Source organism: Mustela erminea, chromosome 5 (genome assembly GCF_009829155.1).
Source record: "Mustela erminea isolate mMusErm1 chromosome 5, mMusErm1.Pri, whole genome shotgun sequence".
Classification (NCBI taxonomy): Eukaryota; Metazoa; Chordata; class Mammalia; order Carnivora; family Mustelidae; genus Mustela; species Mustela erminea.
This window is the reverse complement of record NC_045618.1, coordinates 73989945-74007019: the sequence shown is the minus strand read 5'-3', so window position 1 is coordinate 74007019 and position 17075 is coordinate 73989945. Positions and strand designations below refer to the sequence as shown.

Sequence of the window (17075 nt, the reverse complement as noted above, 5' to 3'; positions counted from 1 at the left end):
CAGGTCATCATAACTGGTAATTTTTAAAAAATGATTTTGTTTTAATTTTAGTTGAGAGAGAGCATGGGAGCCAGACGTGGGACTCTGTCCCAGGACTCTGGGACCATGACCTGAGCCAAAGGCAGACAGTTAACCGACTGAACCACCCAGGTGCCCTTGTAACTGGTAATTTTTTAAGAGATAAAAGAATAAAGTTGTTTTTTCTAAGCAATGCTTTACTTGTTTTCTGTTGTTTAGCAGCGTGTTCTATAAATAGCTATCAGTAAGATCAAATCTGTAGATAGTATTGTGCAAGTCTACTACATTCCTTCTGATTTCTGACTATGTATTGAGCATAAAGGGTGAAGGTCTGCAAGTGTAATTATGGATTTGTCTATTTTTCCTTTCAGTTCTAACAGTTTTGGCTTCCAGTGTTCTGAAGCTCTATTGTTAGGAGCATACACATTAACATTGTTATGTCTTCTTAAGTACATAATATCCCTCTTCATTTCTGAAATATTTCTTTTTCTGAAGTCCAATTTGTCTGACATTAATAGTCTTCCCAAATTAGTGTTTGCTTGGATGTCCTCTTCCATACTCTATTTTTAAGCTTTCTATATCATTATATTTAACATGGGTTTCATGGAAATAGAACTGAAGTGGGTTAAAAAAAAAACTCATACTGGCAATCTTTGTCTTTAAACTTCTTTAAGTTTGTGTATTTAGACTATTTGTGCTTAATGTAATTATTGATGTGGTTAGATTTAGATCTATTATTTCATTGTTCACTTTCTGTTTGCGTTCTCTGTTTTTGTTCCTTGGCATCCTGTTATCTCTTTGTGATTCGACTTTTTCTTTTTGTAGTTTTGTATTTTTAGTGGCTTCCTAAGGATGTTTTAAACCTAAGTTTTAAAGAATCACATTGGCTGCTTGTTATGGACTAATATGTCCCCCCACCCTAATTCATTTATTGAAACCCACCCCCTAATATGATGTTAACCAGAGGAAGCTGTTAAAGTGGTAGTTGGGTCTTTAAAGATTTTAAAGATTAGGATCTATTTACATGTCCTCAAGGCAATGGATCAAACTTCTGATGAGACAGAAAACATTGGAATATGTACCAAAGGTAGAAGGATCAAGTTTTGATAAGAGGGGAAATAGTTATTTTCAGTTTTATTGGAAAGAAGGAGGACAGGATCTGTTTAGATTGTAACAATTTTTTTAAAGTATGACGGCAGAAAGTTGAAATGTTTATTAATTTCTAATGGAATCTTATTTGTTCTTATAAACAGAAATTAAGTGTCTCCCAAGAAAGCAAATGGAGGAAGTTCTGGATTAGGAAGTCTGGAGAGTGTGAGAATTTTTGAAATAGTTACAGGAAATGACAGCGGGAGATGATTACAGAGAATACTTCTGAGGCAACACTGGGGGCCTGGTTAGTGTCAAAGATGACAGCATGTCTTAATGGCACCAGTCTGCACACTTGTGAGATTATGCAGATACCGATCCATAATTAGGAATTAATAAAGCCACTGACAGGACACAGAACTGGGGAGAGAAAAAATTGGGTAATGACTAAAAGTTGATTGAAGTAGGGCCATGGAATTCAGATGGTGTAGATAAGCAAATGAAAAATAGGGGGCTTCTGGGTGGCTCAGTCAGTTAAGTGCCTGATGCTTGATTTCTGCTCAGGTCATGATCTCAGGGTCATGAAATTGTGCCCTCTGTGGGGCTCTGCTCTGTGTGCGGAGCCTGCTTGGGATTCAGTCTCTCCCTTTCCTCTCCCACCCTCACTCACCCCTCTTGCTCTCTCTTTCTCTAAATTAAAAAAAAAATACTTCTGAGAAATAATATGACATTAAAGAGATCCAGGAATCAAATGGTCGTATATAGCCAAAGAATAAGCCAGTGGATATGGCTGAAAGTAAGCATGTGAGGTTTTAGACCTGATGTAAGATTTCATTGGTGGAACAATATCTAACCAGAGAATTATCATGGGATATTTCTAGAGTGTGGGCACAGGAATTAATGGCTAAAGGGGATTCTAATTAACAGTCTTTACAATTGATTAATTCAGGCTTTCTCTGAATGGCCCTTGTGGACACTTAAGTCATGTGGTATTTTAGATTACACTGGGCTCCTAACTGTGTTATAGCCTTCAATATATAAGGAAAAGTATCTGGTGTTTATAAAGATACAAAAAGAAGTGGGGAATGTAGGGGTGAGAGGTATAGAGACGATGGTCTGGGTTTTGTGGGTGGTGGTGAAGAGAATGCTGTTCTCTCTAAATCTGAGGTGTTTTAGGTGAGGGAGAATAAGGAGCAACCACAAGAGAAAGAGTCACGCTTGGTTAAGGCGTGGAAGCACGTTCCACAGGGGCTACTGGATGTCTGTTTGCAACAGATTGGGAATTTAGAGGACACAGCAGAAACTTTTCATTGGAGGGTAAGAGACAGTTATGTCAGCTTAAAAAATTAAGATCCCTTGGGGCCTCATTCCTCTCTGGAAAGAGTCGATCACAGGAAGGACTGGACGTGCTTGCAAGGGGTCTTAGTACAGAGAATCACAGCCACAGTAAGATTAGCTGGTGCTCAAGTCTCTCAGCAGGTGTCAAGAATCAGCAAAATCTGGCTATCTAGCTGAATCAGCTCTCATAAACTGCATTGCATCCCACTCCAAAATCTGCATCTGCTTCTAATTATAGATAGAAGCCTTTGAGGAAAGCATGTCTACCTCCTATTCAAAACGCATGTGGCAGAGGACACACCTGGAGCACAGTCCCTGAAGTCCCACTATCACTGCCCTCATTGCTTGTACATAATTGCCTGGATCTCAGCAACAGAAGCTGTAATGTGCAAGGAGAGTCTGGGATGTCTATTCTGGATGACTGTGAATCTTCTTTCTTTCCCATCTATTTCTGTTGGTGTTAAGGACCTGACTCTCCTACTTTGTTTCTGAACATCATTCCTCTCTTACATTCTTTTACTTCCTATTTAACATGAAGCCCAAAGGCAACAATTCCAAAGCTCTTTTATAGACGCCATCGAGCAACACATTCCTCTCTCTTCCATTTCAACATCCTGCCAAATACAAAGACTGGCTGAACTCCCTCATACACCATCATAACAAACTGGAACCACACACTAGATTCTAGGGTACTGTTAATTTGGGAAAGGTGTTGGCTAACAAATCGCATTGACCACATAATCTACCATGATGCCATGAGAGTCTTTTCAGGTTATGGATGGTTTTGCTTGTCCCCTACAAATAGTGAATTTACTTCTTCATCCTTCTAAACAAAACCTGGATGTTCTTTTAGTTATCAATATTCCTAGATAAAAATACATACTTTTGCCAGACCTTTACTGAGTATTATACATAAGCAATGAATCTTGCAACACTGCATCAAAAACTAATGATATATTTTACAGTGCCTAACATAACACAATAAAAAATTTTTTGCCTTACGCTTTTTCTAAGAGTTTTACAATTTAACATTTTACATTTGTCTGTGATACACTTTAGGTTGATTTTATTAACTTAGTTTTTATGACGTGTGAAGCTTAAATCAAGTTTCATTTTTCTTGCCGACAGAGGTCCACTTGCTCCAACACCATAGATAGAAAAGATTATCTTTCCTCCATTTAGTTTCTTTGGCACTTTTGTAAAAGAAAAAAAAAATTCAGTCTTGTATATTTGTGTAGATCTATTTATGGGTTCTCTAGTTTTTACATTGATCTATATCTCTATCTCTGCACCAATAACACATCATTTTGATTACTGTAGCTGTGGCTTGAAGCCACATAGACTGATCGCTCCCACTTTATTCTTCTTTTCTCAAGATTCTTCTAGGTATTCTAGTATTCTGCCTTTTCATATAAATTTTAGAATAATCTTGCATATATGTATAAAAAACCCTGCATGGATTTCAACAGGAACTATGTAAAATTTATTTATCATTTTGAGGAGAATTGACATATCTATCATTTTGAGCCTTTTAATTTACAAACACAGGAGGTGTCTTCATTTGTCTTCTTTGATTTCCTTCATCAACATTTTGGAGTTTAAAGCACAAAATTTTGATAAATGTTTTATTAGATTTACACCTACGAGTTTGGGATCCTTTTGAAGCATTGTAAATTGCATTATATTTTTAATTTATGTGTTTACATGTTCACTGCTAACATATAGAAATGCATTTGACTTTTGTATGTTTATCTTGTATCCCATGACCTTGTTGAACCCACTGAATAGTTTTAGGATATTTTTTGTATATACACCTGAATTTTCTACATTAGACAATAATGTTATCTACAAGGAGTGGAAGTTTTACTTCTTTTCTGATCTATATGATTGCCTTTACTTGTACTTACTTTACTGCACTGGCTCGAGCATCTAGCATTATGTTGAATTAAACTGACAAGTGTGAATAACCTTATCTTTTTCCTGATCTTTGTGCAAAAGTGTATAGTATTTTACTGGTGAGCATACCATTAGCTATTGAGGAAGTCCCCCACTACTCTTATGTTACTCAAAGTTTTTTACCATGAATGAACATTGAATTATGGCAAAAAAAAAAAATTTCTGCATAGATTAACATGATTATGTGATTTTTCTTTTTTAGTCTGTTAATGTGGTGGATTCCATCAATTAATTTCCAAGCATTGAGGCAGACTTGAGTCTCTGAAAAAAAAAATCCATTTGCATTTGGTATTATTCTTTTCATAAATTGATGAATTCTACTTGCTAATATTTTGTGAAGAAATTTTGTGCCTATATTCACAAGGGAAATTTCTCTGCAGTTTTCTTTTCTGTATGGTCTTCGCCTGATTTTGGTATCGGGGAAATACCAGCTTCTTAAAACGAGTTAGGAATTACTTTCTTTCTATTTTCTGGAAGAAACTGTAAAATTTATGCTAACTCTTCAAATTTTTAATAGAATTCTCCAATTAAGCTATTTGAGTCTAGAGATTTATTATTATTATTATTTAACATTTAGTTTTTCACATTTTGACTTTAACGTTTTAAAAAAGATTTTATTTATTCATTTGAGAGGGAGAGACAACAAACGAGAGCAGAACAGGAGGGAGGGCAGAGAGAGAAGCAGGATCCCCATGAAACAGGGAGCCAGATGTGGGGCTCCATTCCAGGACCCTGGGATCATGACCTGAGTTGAAGGCAGACACCACATGACTTCAGCTTTCTATGACTTCTTCCTAAGGACAGATAAAAGGGGTGGTTCCTGGATCTCTACATCAAGGTTTGGGGACCAGTTGCAGGTGCTCTGAGAGCACTGTGTCCCTGCGCAGAAATAGGTTCCTGCATCTGCAGTCTGGGAGGCCTCCATGTGCAGAGAACTGTCCTTTCTAGACTCTCCAAACTGAGCTATCAGTCTTTTCTGCTTTACTTCTCCACCCTTAAGTAACGAGATCAGGAGAACAGGACCACCCCCAGGCCTCTGTTTGTACCACTGGAAGCTGGTTAAAATGCTTGAGGAATTGCAGGAAATGGTGAAGTCCTTTCCTTCTTGTAGAAGCAAAAATTGAGGATTTTGCTTTATCTCTTGTCCATTTATTTCTGTTAAAAAAAAAGGGGGGGCGACATCAGAGAAAATCGCATTGGATCCCCGTTCTCTGAGCTACAATGGCCTCTCACTCTTGTCTAATATTCTCCTTCTTTCCATGTCTCCCTCCCCAAGTCCCTCTTTCTCTTTTTTTTTAGTTTCCCCCTTCCTTTGTTTTGCTCTCAATCAGAAAACCTCATTCCTGCAGGTGCCTGCTGATAATAATCCACTGTATTGGATTCTCGGGAAACAATGAGGGAAATCTCAAACTCACGTGATATTCGCATCCATAAGATCAGCACTGGTACTGTAAGTAACATCTCTCTCCTCCCTCTTCAGAAAGAGTGGCCTAATCTTGTGCTCCTAAATGTGTTTCCCCTACACAAGCGTCTTCCAGACCCAAAGAAACGTAGTCTACCGCTACCTTTTGGAGAGTAGGGGAAAGAAGTGACTGTAATTTTAAGACAGCCAATCGGACCGTTTTCCTCAGCCACTTTTGGAGGAGGGTCTATGCTTACAGATGCTGCCTCCCTGTGGCCGGACTCGAGAATTGCTGATTTTATAGCTGATTTCTTACACACTGTTTCTCATTCCAATGGTATATATATTTGTCAAGACTTGGGGAAACAAGAGTTTAATGATATTAATATTGTTTAGGGAGGAATACTTTGTCTTTTAAAAAAAATGGATTCTGTGATTTACAACTGGGGTGTGAAAAGGAAAAAAAAATTCCATTTGTCATTTCCAGTTTCATCCAGAATTATGTAGCATGGGTCTATGCGTGTATTAACGGAACATACGAGGCCACAAATATTTTAATAAATGGGGAAAAGACTCACTTTTTTTTGTTAGGTCACTCATGATCTCTAAGGAGAAGATAAAAAGTACCGAATTCTCTGTCGTCATACAGATTACCCTGGTTGTTAATTACCCAATTTAGAAGTCATCTCTACTGCCCCACTATGTTACCTTCCCACATATTAGGGATTTTTAAAAAATCAATATAATTTGGAAAAAAAAGGTCTGAAATAGCAGACATGAATTTCTCTATGAAGGCTTCCATAAAACACAACACTTGGGTAGAATAACTCCGTATGTTTCCATAGATTTTCACTCTCACTTACCATAGCACTTAACTGTCCTGTCTTATAATGATCTGTTCATTATCTGAGCTGCCTCGTATATCTTGAGGGTATGTACTGTATCATCCTCAACAACTGTGCTGTCCTATGTGGTAGCTACTAGTCACACGAGACTACTTAGAGTAACTAAAATTAAATAAAATTTAAAATGTAGTTTCTCAGCTGTATGAGCCACATTTCAAATGCTCAGTAGCCACATAGGGCTAGTGGCTAGTGTGTAGTGGACAGCACAGGTATAGAACATTTCCACCATGTCGGGAAGTTCTGTTGGACCATGCTACTCCAGAACGTGGGGTCTATGAATACAAGGAATTTTGTCTGTTTGGTTCACTGATGGGTCACGAGTAAAGTCCCTGACATGTGATAGTCACTCAGTCAATATTTGTCTTTATTCATCTCAATGTTCGCAGAAACTGTTCTAACACCTGGCAAAGAGTAGATACTGAAATATTTGTTAAATGATAAATTAATGTGTTGCTTTCATATACAATATGTGAAAGTTTGAACTCAATATTTTCCAAAGACCAATCTAAATGTATCCTTCTATGAAGGTAAACAATCAAGGGTTGGTTGTAGCTATTTAGAAATGTTAGTTTGGAGGAGTGCCTGATTGGCTCAGTCAGTTAAGCATCTGGATTCAGCTCAGGTTGTGATCCTGGGGTCCTGGGACAGAGGCCCAGGTAGGGCTTCCTGCTCAGTGGGGAGTCTGTTTTTTCCTCTGCACCTCACTTCCTCATGTTCTAAGAAATGTTACTTTGGGGGAGAAACTATTCTTTTCCTAGGTCTACCATAACAAACTACCACAAATGTGGTGGCTCAAAAGAACAAAATCTTATTTACTAGCAGTGCTGGATGCCAGAAGCATGAAATCAAGACGTTAGCAGGGCAGTACTCCCTCTGAATGCATTAGGGGAGAATCCTTCCCTGCCTCCTCCAGCTTCTGGTGTCCCCGGCACTCCTTGGCTTGGGGCTTCATCACTCCAAACTCTTACCTCCAGCAAGAATGCATCACAAGGCCTTCTCATCTGTGTGTCTCTTAAAAGGACACTTGCCATTTATGATTTATGACCACAGGGATAATCCAGGAGGATCTTATATTGCTATTCTTAACCTAATTACATTTGCAAGGCTCTTTGTCAGATCAGGTTATATTCACAGTGTCCATGGATTACGATGTGGGCTTATCTTTTGGGGGCCCAGCGGTTAGCCCACTATAGGAGTTTTCATGTCTTTGAAGTATTGCCATGTAAATGTTTTAATAGTAGAAATCTCAACACTTCATTTAGAATCAAAGGTGGATCTGAATTTGAATCGACGCGTAATACAGAAACAGAACAAGAGGCAGTCTCTGGATGTGCCAGAAAGTGAAAATCCTATGGGTTAAGATAAACCTTTGGACATGCATGCTATGGAATACTTTTTCTTCCCATGTTGGACATGGGTCCCAAAATGAAGACAAAGCTATCAGTGCTGTGGTGGTAGACTCCTTTCCGTCCCCAAGAGCAGAGAGTGGGGAAGGGGCACCTGCGAGTGTATTCATCGTTCTGTCACAGAATGTTAAAGAAGTGTAACCTGGCACAGGGAATTCTGGCGTTCTTCCCTAACACAAACTGTAGTCTCTGGTGTAACCTCTCTCTGGGTTCATCAGCCTGACGTAGAAATTTGCTAAGTGAGGAGAAGAGGACCTGACCATGCATTGGCAGAAGGAGTAGAAGGAATCTCTACACCCCTGGTAGGAAATGCTTGCACTGAATATAAATATAAGATAGCTCAAAGTAACAAATATTCTTGTTAAAGCTATCAGAAGGGAGGATAGATTCAAGAATATTTATTTTTACTAAAATGTTATGTGTTATCTTATGAAAAGATATCCTTCAGATAAGAAATCAATAATGCCAGGGATGCATTGGTGGCTCAGTCTTTAAGGGTCTGCCTTTGGGTTTAGGTCAAGGTCCTGGGATCTAATCCCACATCATTCTCCCTGCTCGGTGGGAAGCCTGCTTCTCCCTCTTTCACCTCCCCTGCTTGTGTTCCCTCTCTCACTGTCTTTCTGTCAAATAAATAAATAAAATCTTTTTTAAAAAGTAAAAAAATAAAAGAAAGAAATCAAGAATGCTGTCTGAACTGGGACACATTGGATGCATAGATTTGTGTGCATTTGACAATAGGGAAGGTATAATCTGGGCAAAAGGGGCAACAAATGCAAAGGCACAGATTTAAGAAAGAGTTCAGTGTGTGTGTAAATGGTTAGACTTTTTAAATAGTTAATATACATCTGGAGTACGTAGTGAGAGAGCGTGGAAGGTGAAATTAGAAAATAACTAGAGGGAATCTCTGGGTGGCTCAGTCAGTGAAGTGACTGCTTTCGGCTAAGGTCATGATCCCAGAGTCCTGGGATCGAGCAAATCTTCCTCCCCTCTGTTTGTGCTCTCTCTCACTCTCTCCCTTTATCACTCTTTCCCTTTCTCACTCTCCCAAATAAGTAAAAAAAAATTTTTTTAATAAGTTAAAAAAAGGAAGATAATGGGAAAACAATAAATGGCTTCATATATTTTAATATAAGATTGATCTTTACAACTTCTAATGGTTCTTCATTACCCAAAGATTAACAAGAAGTGATCTGATCAAATATATATATTTTTAATAATTCTAGAGGCTGTGTGGTGAGATTCAAAGAGTTGAGACTAGAGGCAGCACATGATTAAGAGGCCATAGCAATCATCCAAGTGAGAGATGCTGAATGCCTGAATTAGGACAGTAGCAGGAGCATAAAGATAAGGAAATGGCTATGAGTGCTGCTTGAGAGGTCAAACTGACATGACCTTGAAAATTATTGGATATGTGTTGTGCTTCATTAGCACTCTGGTGCCTATCTGTCATAAGGAATGTGTTTATTCCTTTAGCTTTTTGGCAAGATGCCCCCAATGTCCGTGCTTCCTGAATTCCATGTTCCCCCTCCACAGTGAATCTGGGCAAGCTTTGTGATTCACTTTAATTGAGTCACAGCTGAGCCCGGCCTTCCGGACATTCTCTAAGGCTCCAGATATGTCAGTGAGCAATTTGGGGGTGTTTCAGTCCAGTCAATCCTCAGATGTCACATGGAGCAGAAGTATTATGAGATAGTAATATGGTAGCTGTTTAAAACCATTGAGTTTTGGGGGCGGTTTGTTATGCCGCAAACTACGGGTGGCACTGAAGTCCTTTGCAGATTCTTGTTGAGGACTTGGGGGAAATTGGCAAGAATTAAAATGTTTTTCCACTATCTGATTCCTGATGGTCTCTAATAGCTCAACGTGGAACAGCTGCCTATTTCACCAAACTTCTTTTCGAATATGGTCCTTGGGCTCCTGCTCTGGCATAGAAGACAATGGTGACAATGTTCGGGTGTAATGTGAGCTCTGGGTCTCCACAGCCCAGGAACAGGTGGCAAATTGTTCAAGTTGGGGCCCTAAAAAAACAGGGAGATGGAAGGTTTTCTTGTTCAATGTCATTTTTATACTTCACTTGTTCTTCTCATTCCATTTACTAAACTCTAAAAAACAAACAAACAAACCCCCCAAAACTGTGGGGACTATTTACAAGAACGTGCCTGTATTTCTGTGAATAATCGAAGTTTAACAGATTTATTTTCAATTTCAGATCAACTTTAGAACAGAGACTGAGAATTTTTATTCATATTTCCTTGGTTACACACGACTTTTGTAAAGACATGGATTTTTTTGGTAAGGACTCTGCATTCCAGATTTTACATTTCCCCTCATACTTTTAACAGTAGATTTTCCAAATTATGTGCCACTGTATTCAGGAATTGATCACATGTGTGTAGAGAGCTTTCTTGCCTCACATCCAAAGATAAGCAAGGGGCCCAGGTAAGTTGGAGTCATGGACCAGTTCCAAGTGGCATTCTATTTGGAAGCACTGTGTGAACATAATCTACTTCTCTATGGTCTATTACATAGAAAAGCCTGTGAAGTCTTGTATTGCAACAATGCACAAATGAACCAAACTCTGTCCTTGACGACTTCCTTTGTCTTTTGTTTCTACCAATTCAGTTAGCTAAAGCCACAGGATCATTACTAAAAATATTCTAAATTCCTACCATTGATCTTTATGCCAATAATGATGGAGATCTTATTTGGGAAGCTGACCCACAGCTGAACAGTGACTGGTCTTCTTCTGTGTTGTTTTATTCCACCAACACTAGTGTGCAGTGGACTGTAGGTTCTCCTCACTCAGTGTTGTATTGCACATTTCCTATTCTACACACATGCCAATGACATAACAGATTCAACCATTCCTAGTCAGATGGTCAAATAAATTTATTACTACTCTGTGAATGATTTTTGGAAAAACAATCTTTCCATATGTATGTCTCCAGATACTCCATTCACCTCCTATGCCTGGAAATTACAAATGAAGAAACTTAGATCATCACAGCATTCAGGTACTTACCACAATCACAGTATAAGCTGGAGGACAGACCAAGTGTCCTAGTAAATGTCCCTTATCAGTTCTCCTTTCAGATTTCACAAGTGATTTTTAAAAAAATACAAATGGCCAGGGATGACTGGGTGGCTCAGTTGGCCAACTCTTGATCTCAGCTCAGGTCTTGATCTCAGGGTCCTGAGTTCAAGCCCCCATGTTGGGCTACACATGGACCATGGAGGCTACGATAAATAAATAAATAAATAAATAAATGCAAATGGCCGAAAATGCAACTAGCCACATATAAGAAGGAATGAAATCCAGATATTCATGTAGGGGAACATCATGTAGGGGAAAGGTTGAACTGAACCAAAACTGAAACCCTCAGTGAGTTAACAGAGACAGTATTGCCTGTTCTGGTATGAAACATTCAGATCTCCATGCCAGCAGTGAGAAGAGTGCATATTACATGCTCCATTCACACATGTGAAGAGATATGACAGAATGAGGAGCAACAATGAGGAGTAAATATTACCCTAGTTTAACCAGATTATTTTAGATAGGGCGGAGTAACCATCTAGTTCATTTGGAATTGGTTGTGCCAAGAGGAGGCAAGGGATCTAACTCAGTGATGTGGCTGATATACTGCTGGGTGTTGAGGTTCGTCGTGCTCAGTAACAGTCCAGTTAGTTGAGGGAGCTACAATGACTAGAAGACTTGTTTATCTATGTCTGCACTCTCCCCTATTATTGAAAACACTATAATTCAATGAATTTGCCTTTTCTACCCACACACGGCTCTTCTTTTTAAGACTTATTTTTTATTTAAGAGAGAGGAAGAGCATGAGTGGGAGGAGCAGAGGGAGAGGGAGAGAAAATCTCTAGCAGACTCCTCTCTGAGCACCAGGGACCTGGGGCTGGATCTCATAACCATGAGATCAGGACCTGAGCTGAAACCAAGAGTCAAAGCTTCACCAGCTGTACCACTCAGGTGCCCCACACATGGCCCTTGTCAATGCTGGTGCCAGAGCAGCATCAGCTGCAGGTTTTGGTATGGGCTGCAGCTGTCTGAAGAGCACTGTGTCATGGCACAGAAGTACGTGGCTGCATCTTCAGGCTGGCATCCTCTGATGTAAAAGGAACTATAACCCTCCTGTGTATTAAGAGTGGTTCTTACTCGTCCTGTCCTCTTTTCATCCCCATTTAAAGTAACTGAAATTAGGAACATGGAGGTTTTTGCAGGTTCCCATCTGTACCAGTGTAAAGAGTAGAAATTGCTGGAAGGAAAACGGCAGGTGAAATTGGTGTTCTCTCCTTCCTGAACATGAAGCCATGGAGGATTCTGCTCTACATTCGATACGCTGCCCACTCCTGTTGAGAAAGACAGAGTCAGACATAGAAATTGGTCTCTCTACAGTTTCCATTTTCTTCACACTTTCCCAAGTAAAACCTAGGGGTGCCTGACTGCATCTCTCCCCCACACCCCGCCCTTCTCTGTCATCATCCACGTTCAAAAGGTCTTCCAAATTCCAAGGACTTACCGCCAATGTGAAGCCACAGGATTAGCAGTGAGGCTGCCAAAGGACTCTTCTCCATTTCTCCCACGCAAGGATCTCAGCAGAGGAAACGGCCTGCAGCCCAGGTCTGTGGAATATTCTGCTTCAGAAAACAGAATTTTGCATCTGGTTGCCCAGCCAATCAGAGACAAGTTCATATAAATGTCCTGGAAACACACCAACCAACTCCGCCCTAGATTCAGTTTCCTGGGGTTTAAACTGTTGTCTTGAGTCCAGCTAGCTTCAAAAGTGTTGAAGAAATACCCATGGGTTCGTAACAAAAAGAGAGTTGACAGCCCTTCAGAAGTCGGCGTTTCATCTGTTTCATCACAGACTGCCATTACTCAGCTGCAGAGAGAGTGGCAGGTGCATAGCAATCTAGGGGTTAGGAGAAGCATTTTGGTTAGAAATCTTTCTATGAATTAAAAAAAAAAATTAGAACTTGCAAATCACCCCAAATTGTGAATGTTTATCCATACTAGGTGCTAAACTAATACAAAAGTCACACAAGAGTATTATTATTCCCAGTGTACAAACAAGGAAACTAAAGTTCAAAGAGTTTAACTAATTAACTCAAGGTCAAACATCTGGTAAGTGGCATAATAAGAATGAGAACATAAATCTATCTCTCTCTGGAGTCTAATTTTGGAATCTGTCGTGCCACCTACATTTTTGATGCCCTATAAATGTTTTAAATGTTAGAGAATATATGTTCTAAGAATAACAGGCATCTATATTGCGATTATTTTTCCTTGTAGCCAAAAATGAGGGAAAACCCCAATATCCATCAGCTGGAAAATGGATAAATGAAATGTGGCATATTCATCAACAGAATACTATTCAACAATAAAAAGGAGTTGAATACTACTATATGCTTCAACATAGATGAATCTAAAAAATATGTTAAGGGAAAGAAGCCAGATACAAGAGTGAACCTAGTCAATCCTTCCATTTATATTAACTATTCAGAAGAGGAACCTAGAGAGAGATAAAGTAGATTCAGTGGTTGACTAGGGATGGAAACAAGGATTTAATGTAATTGGAATGAAGGATCTTTTGAGGGTGATAAAATGTTTAAAAAGGAATGATTGTAACGGTTTTATAAGTCAGTTAGTTTACTAAAAGCCATTGAACTATAAATTCAAAATGGATGAGTTTTATGAAACATAAGCTGTTCTTCAATAAAGCTGTTTTAAAAAGTAAATAGTAATTATGGTCTGTCTTGCCTGTGTCATAGTCCAGGTATAATTTTAGTTTAACAGACACATATTTGCTTGAACAGTGATTTTTGTGTCTAGAATTTCCCTCCAAGCTCTGAAAATTACAAAAGCAACATTCTCTGCTGTCTGTGAAAATGTGTTGGAGAAACAAATATGTCCAGGAAAAATTTAATAGTGTAAGATAGCATTAATTAAGATTATTCAGAATATACACCTACCTCTGGGAAATTAGTGCTATAAGTTGACTTCAAACCTTTTCTATGAACAACTAAAATAAGCAAAGGAAACAGTATTTTATTAGTGGCTAATACTAGAAGAGAGTGCCTTCCACATACTCAAACCGTATTCTGAAAAATGGAATAGGCTGGAAAGGCATCTCGATGGTTAACTTAGAGTTTTCCTCTCTAAGAAAAGAGAATCCTGGAAATGTCTCCTGATTCAGAAGTGTAAGGGCTAGAGCTAGGGGTGGGCTGTGCGATAAACAAAGGCCATTCCAAGTCAAGCTCCTTTTTTCTTTGGATCCTGGCATTCAGATGCCTCAGTTAGAGGGAGCACCAGGCCTCACTACTCAGAAAGACAACTTGCTGTGAAGTTTGTATCTGATGAAAATACTGGTCCACTGCTAAGTTCACTCACACGTTGGAGGGACAACATCCTTAACAAGAAAGGGGTACCTGGAAGAGGGGGAGTATTCCCATACCCAGTAAGGCCAAATCTGCAAGCTATCACTGCCTATTTTGCCTGAAGTAGAAGCCACGCCAACTGACCACTAGATACCTTGCATAGATTAAATCGTGTCTTAAACGACTTGCAGGGTAGAAATCTTGACAATTCTAGATAAAAAACACGGAGAATTAGTCCAGCTTGATCCTTTACATTAGTACTGGAATCACAAGGACTCTAGACATGAAGTGGACCCTTGAACAACACAGGTTCGAACTGTGCAGGACCACACAGAGGTTTATTTTCAATAAATATATTAGAAAATTGTGGGGGATTTACAATAATTTGGAAAACTTGCAGATGAACTGGATAGACTAGAAATATGGGAAAAATTAAGAAAAAGTTAGATATGTCAATGTACAAAATATATGAAGATACTAGTCTATTTTACCATTTACTACTATAAAATATACACCAATGTATTATAAAAGTCAAAACTGATCAAAACTTTCACACACAAAATACTTACTGTACATGGAACCATTCACAGCGTATCCTTATAGAGGCATAGGTAAGTGAGAGTTCATATAAAATTAGTAAATCACTAGTTTTCTTACCGTTTTATCACTTTGCTTTCAAAGAATTGCATTACTGTAAAGTATTACTCTCTCTCTCTTTATTGGAAAAACTGTGGATTAGGTAAATGGTTTTTAAAAAATGTAACCATGTTTCCAATACCATATTATAAATATGACTGTGGTCCCGTGAGCCATAAAAATTTTATAATGATTCATTCATCAGTGTAGAGGCGAGGCTATACCCTAGTGATGATGAGTCATAATCATTACACTCTGGCTATACGCAAAGGCTACACACTATGATTGGGAAACAGTCATACCAATTACACTAGATTTCCATAAAGCAATCATATTGCTGCTTCTTCATTATCAATGCATGAGCTGTTATACCGGTAAATAAATATGAATTTCTTTTTCACATTATCATTTCACTTTTGACGTCTAATGTCAGTAATATGTATCGCATCTATGGTGTTTTGTATCCTATAAGACAATATCGATGTAGATACCGACAGACAACTTATCTTGTAAACGGACAATGTAAACTTACAGTGTCAATAAATACAGTAAATGTATTTTTTCATCCTTATGATTTTCTTGATAACATTTTCTTTTGTCTAGCTTAGTTTTGTAATAATACGTTATATAATGTATATAGCAAGCAAAATATATGTTAATTGACTGTTATCAGTAAGGCTTCTGGTCAACAGCAGGCTCTCAGCAGTTTTTTGGTGAGTCAAAATTTAAAAACACGGATTTTCAATAGTGCGGGGCTCCGTGTCCCCAGTGTTCAACTTGTTCAAGGGTCATCTGTAATTTCATGTTTTGCATAATCATTCAACAAATATGTATTGATTGTACCTCCTCTGGCCTAGACATCATTCAGGCAGGGAAGAAGCGGTGGTGAAGAGGACAGAAAAGGCCCAAGGTACAGTGGGAAAAGAAAAAAAATTAAACAAGCAGGTTGAAAAATAATGTAATTTTAAATAGTGATGAGCACTGTAAAGAATATATAATACTATACTGAAATAGAAAATTACTTTTGGGGTGAGGAAAAGTTATCTGCTCTACATAGGATATGGAGGGAAGCCTCCACTCTGTCACTTACATGGCAAGGTATTTAACTTCTCTTATATTCAAGTTTCTTTTCTGTAAGTAGCCAGTGTCTTTCTATTGGGCACTGGGCTGAGGTTTAGCATGCATCATCTCATTTACTTCCCACCAGTACCCATGCTGTAGGGATGAGGAAACTGAAGCATAAAAATTATTAAGTAATTTGCCCAAGATCTTAACTAATGAATGGAAGATTTAGAAATCCAACCCAGGTTTACGGTCTCAAGCACATAGCTACACTGCCTCCTGAAAGGATGATGCAGCCAACCTTGACCTGTTCCAATAAGAATTAAATGAGAACACACATGCAAATCACCTAGTATAATAACCTCCCTACCTTAGGCACTCAACCAGATGCATGTAATGTATAAAATATTGAAGAGTTGGGAGACACAATCTAAAATTGCAGTGGAGTTTATTGACAAGATAAAGCTCAGTATTTTCTGAGATGTGTTTTGTAATTTCCATAGCCTATTTCAGGTATTACTGTAAGTATCCCTGGTCCATCATGTTTCTTAACGTTAATGGGATGTCAGGGCATTATGATGTCGTATTGGGAGTTTGGGTGGCATGTTATAACATGAACAGAGTAAATCAAGCATGATTCTCTACAATGCAATTATTATTTTTTTCCATCACTGACTCTTGCCCCTGCTTCTCAGGATATTTCCATACTACAATAAAGGACAGAGCAGTAAACACAATTTCATTTAACAAAGAAAAAGCTCCCAACCTCTGCAACAATGCCAAGCTTTATTTCCATGATAGCCTATTACTCTCCATCCCAAATCATCCCACATATTGTATTTATCATTTAAAGTCAATCACTTTTACAAC

At 38.5% G+C, this 17075-nt stretch overlaps 2 gene segments (V, D, J or C); both read right to left on the bottom strand.

The window, feature by feature from the left end:
- LOC116591114 overlaps positions 1-17075 on the bottom strand; it is a 373928-nt gene that overhangs the window by 321260 nt on the left and 35593 nt on the right.
- On the bottom strand, positions 12079-15274 carry LOC116591104. The segment is given in 3 exon segments: positions 12079-12479; positions 12650-13042; positions 15165-15274. Coding segments are annotated over 2 exon segments (414 nt in total).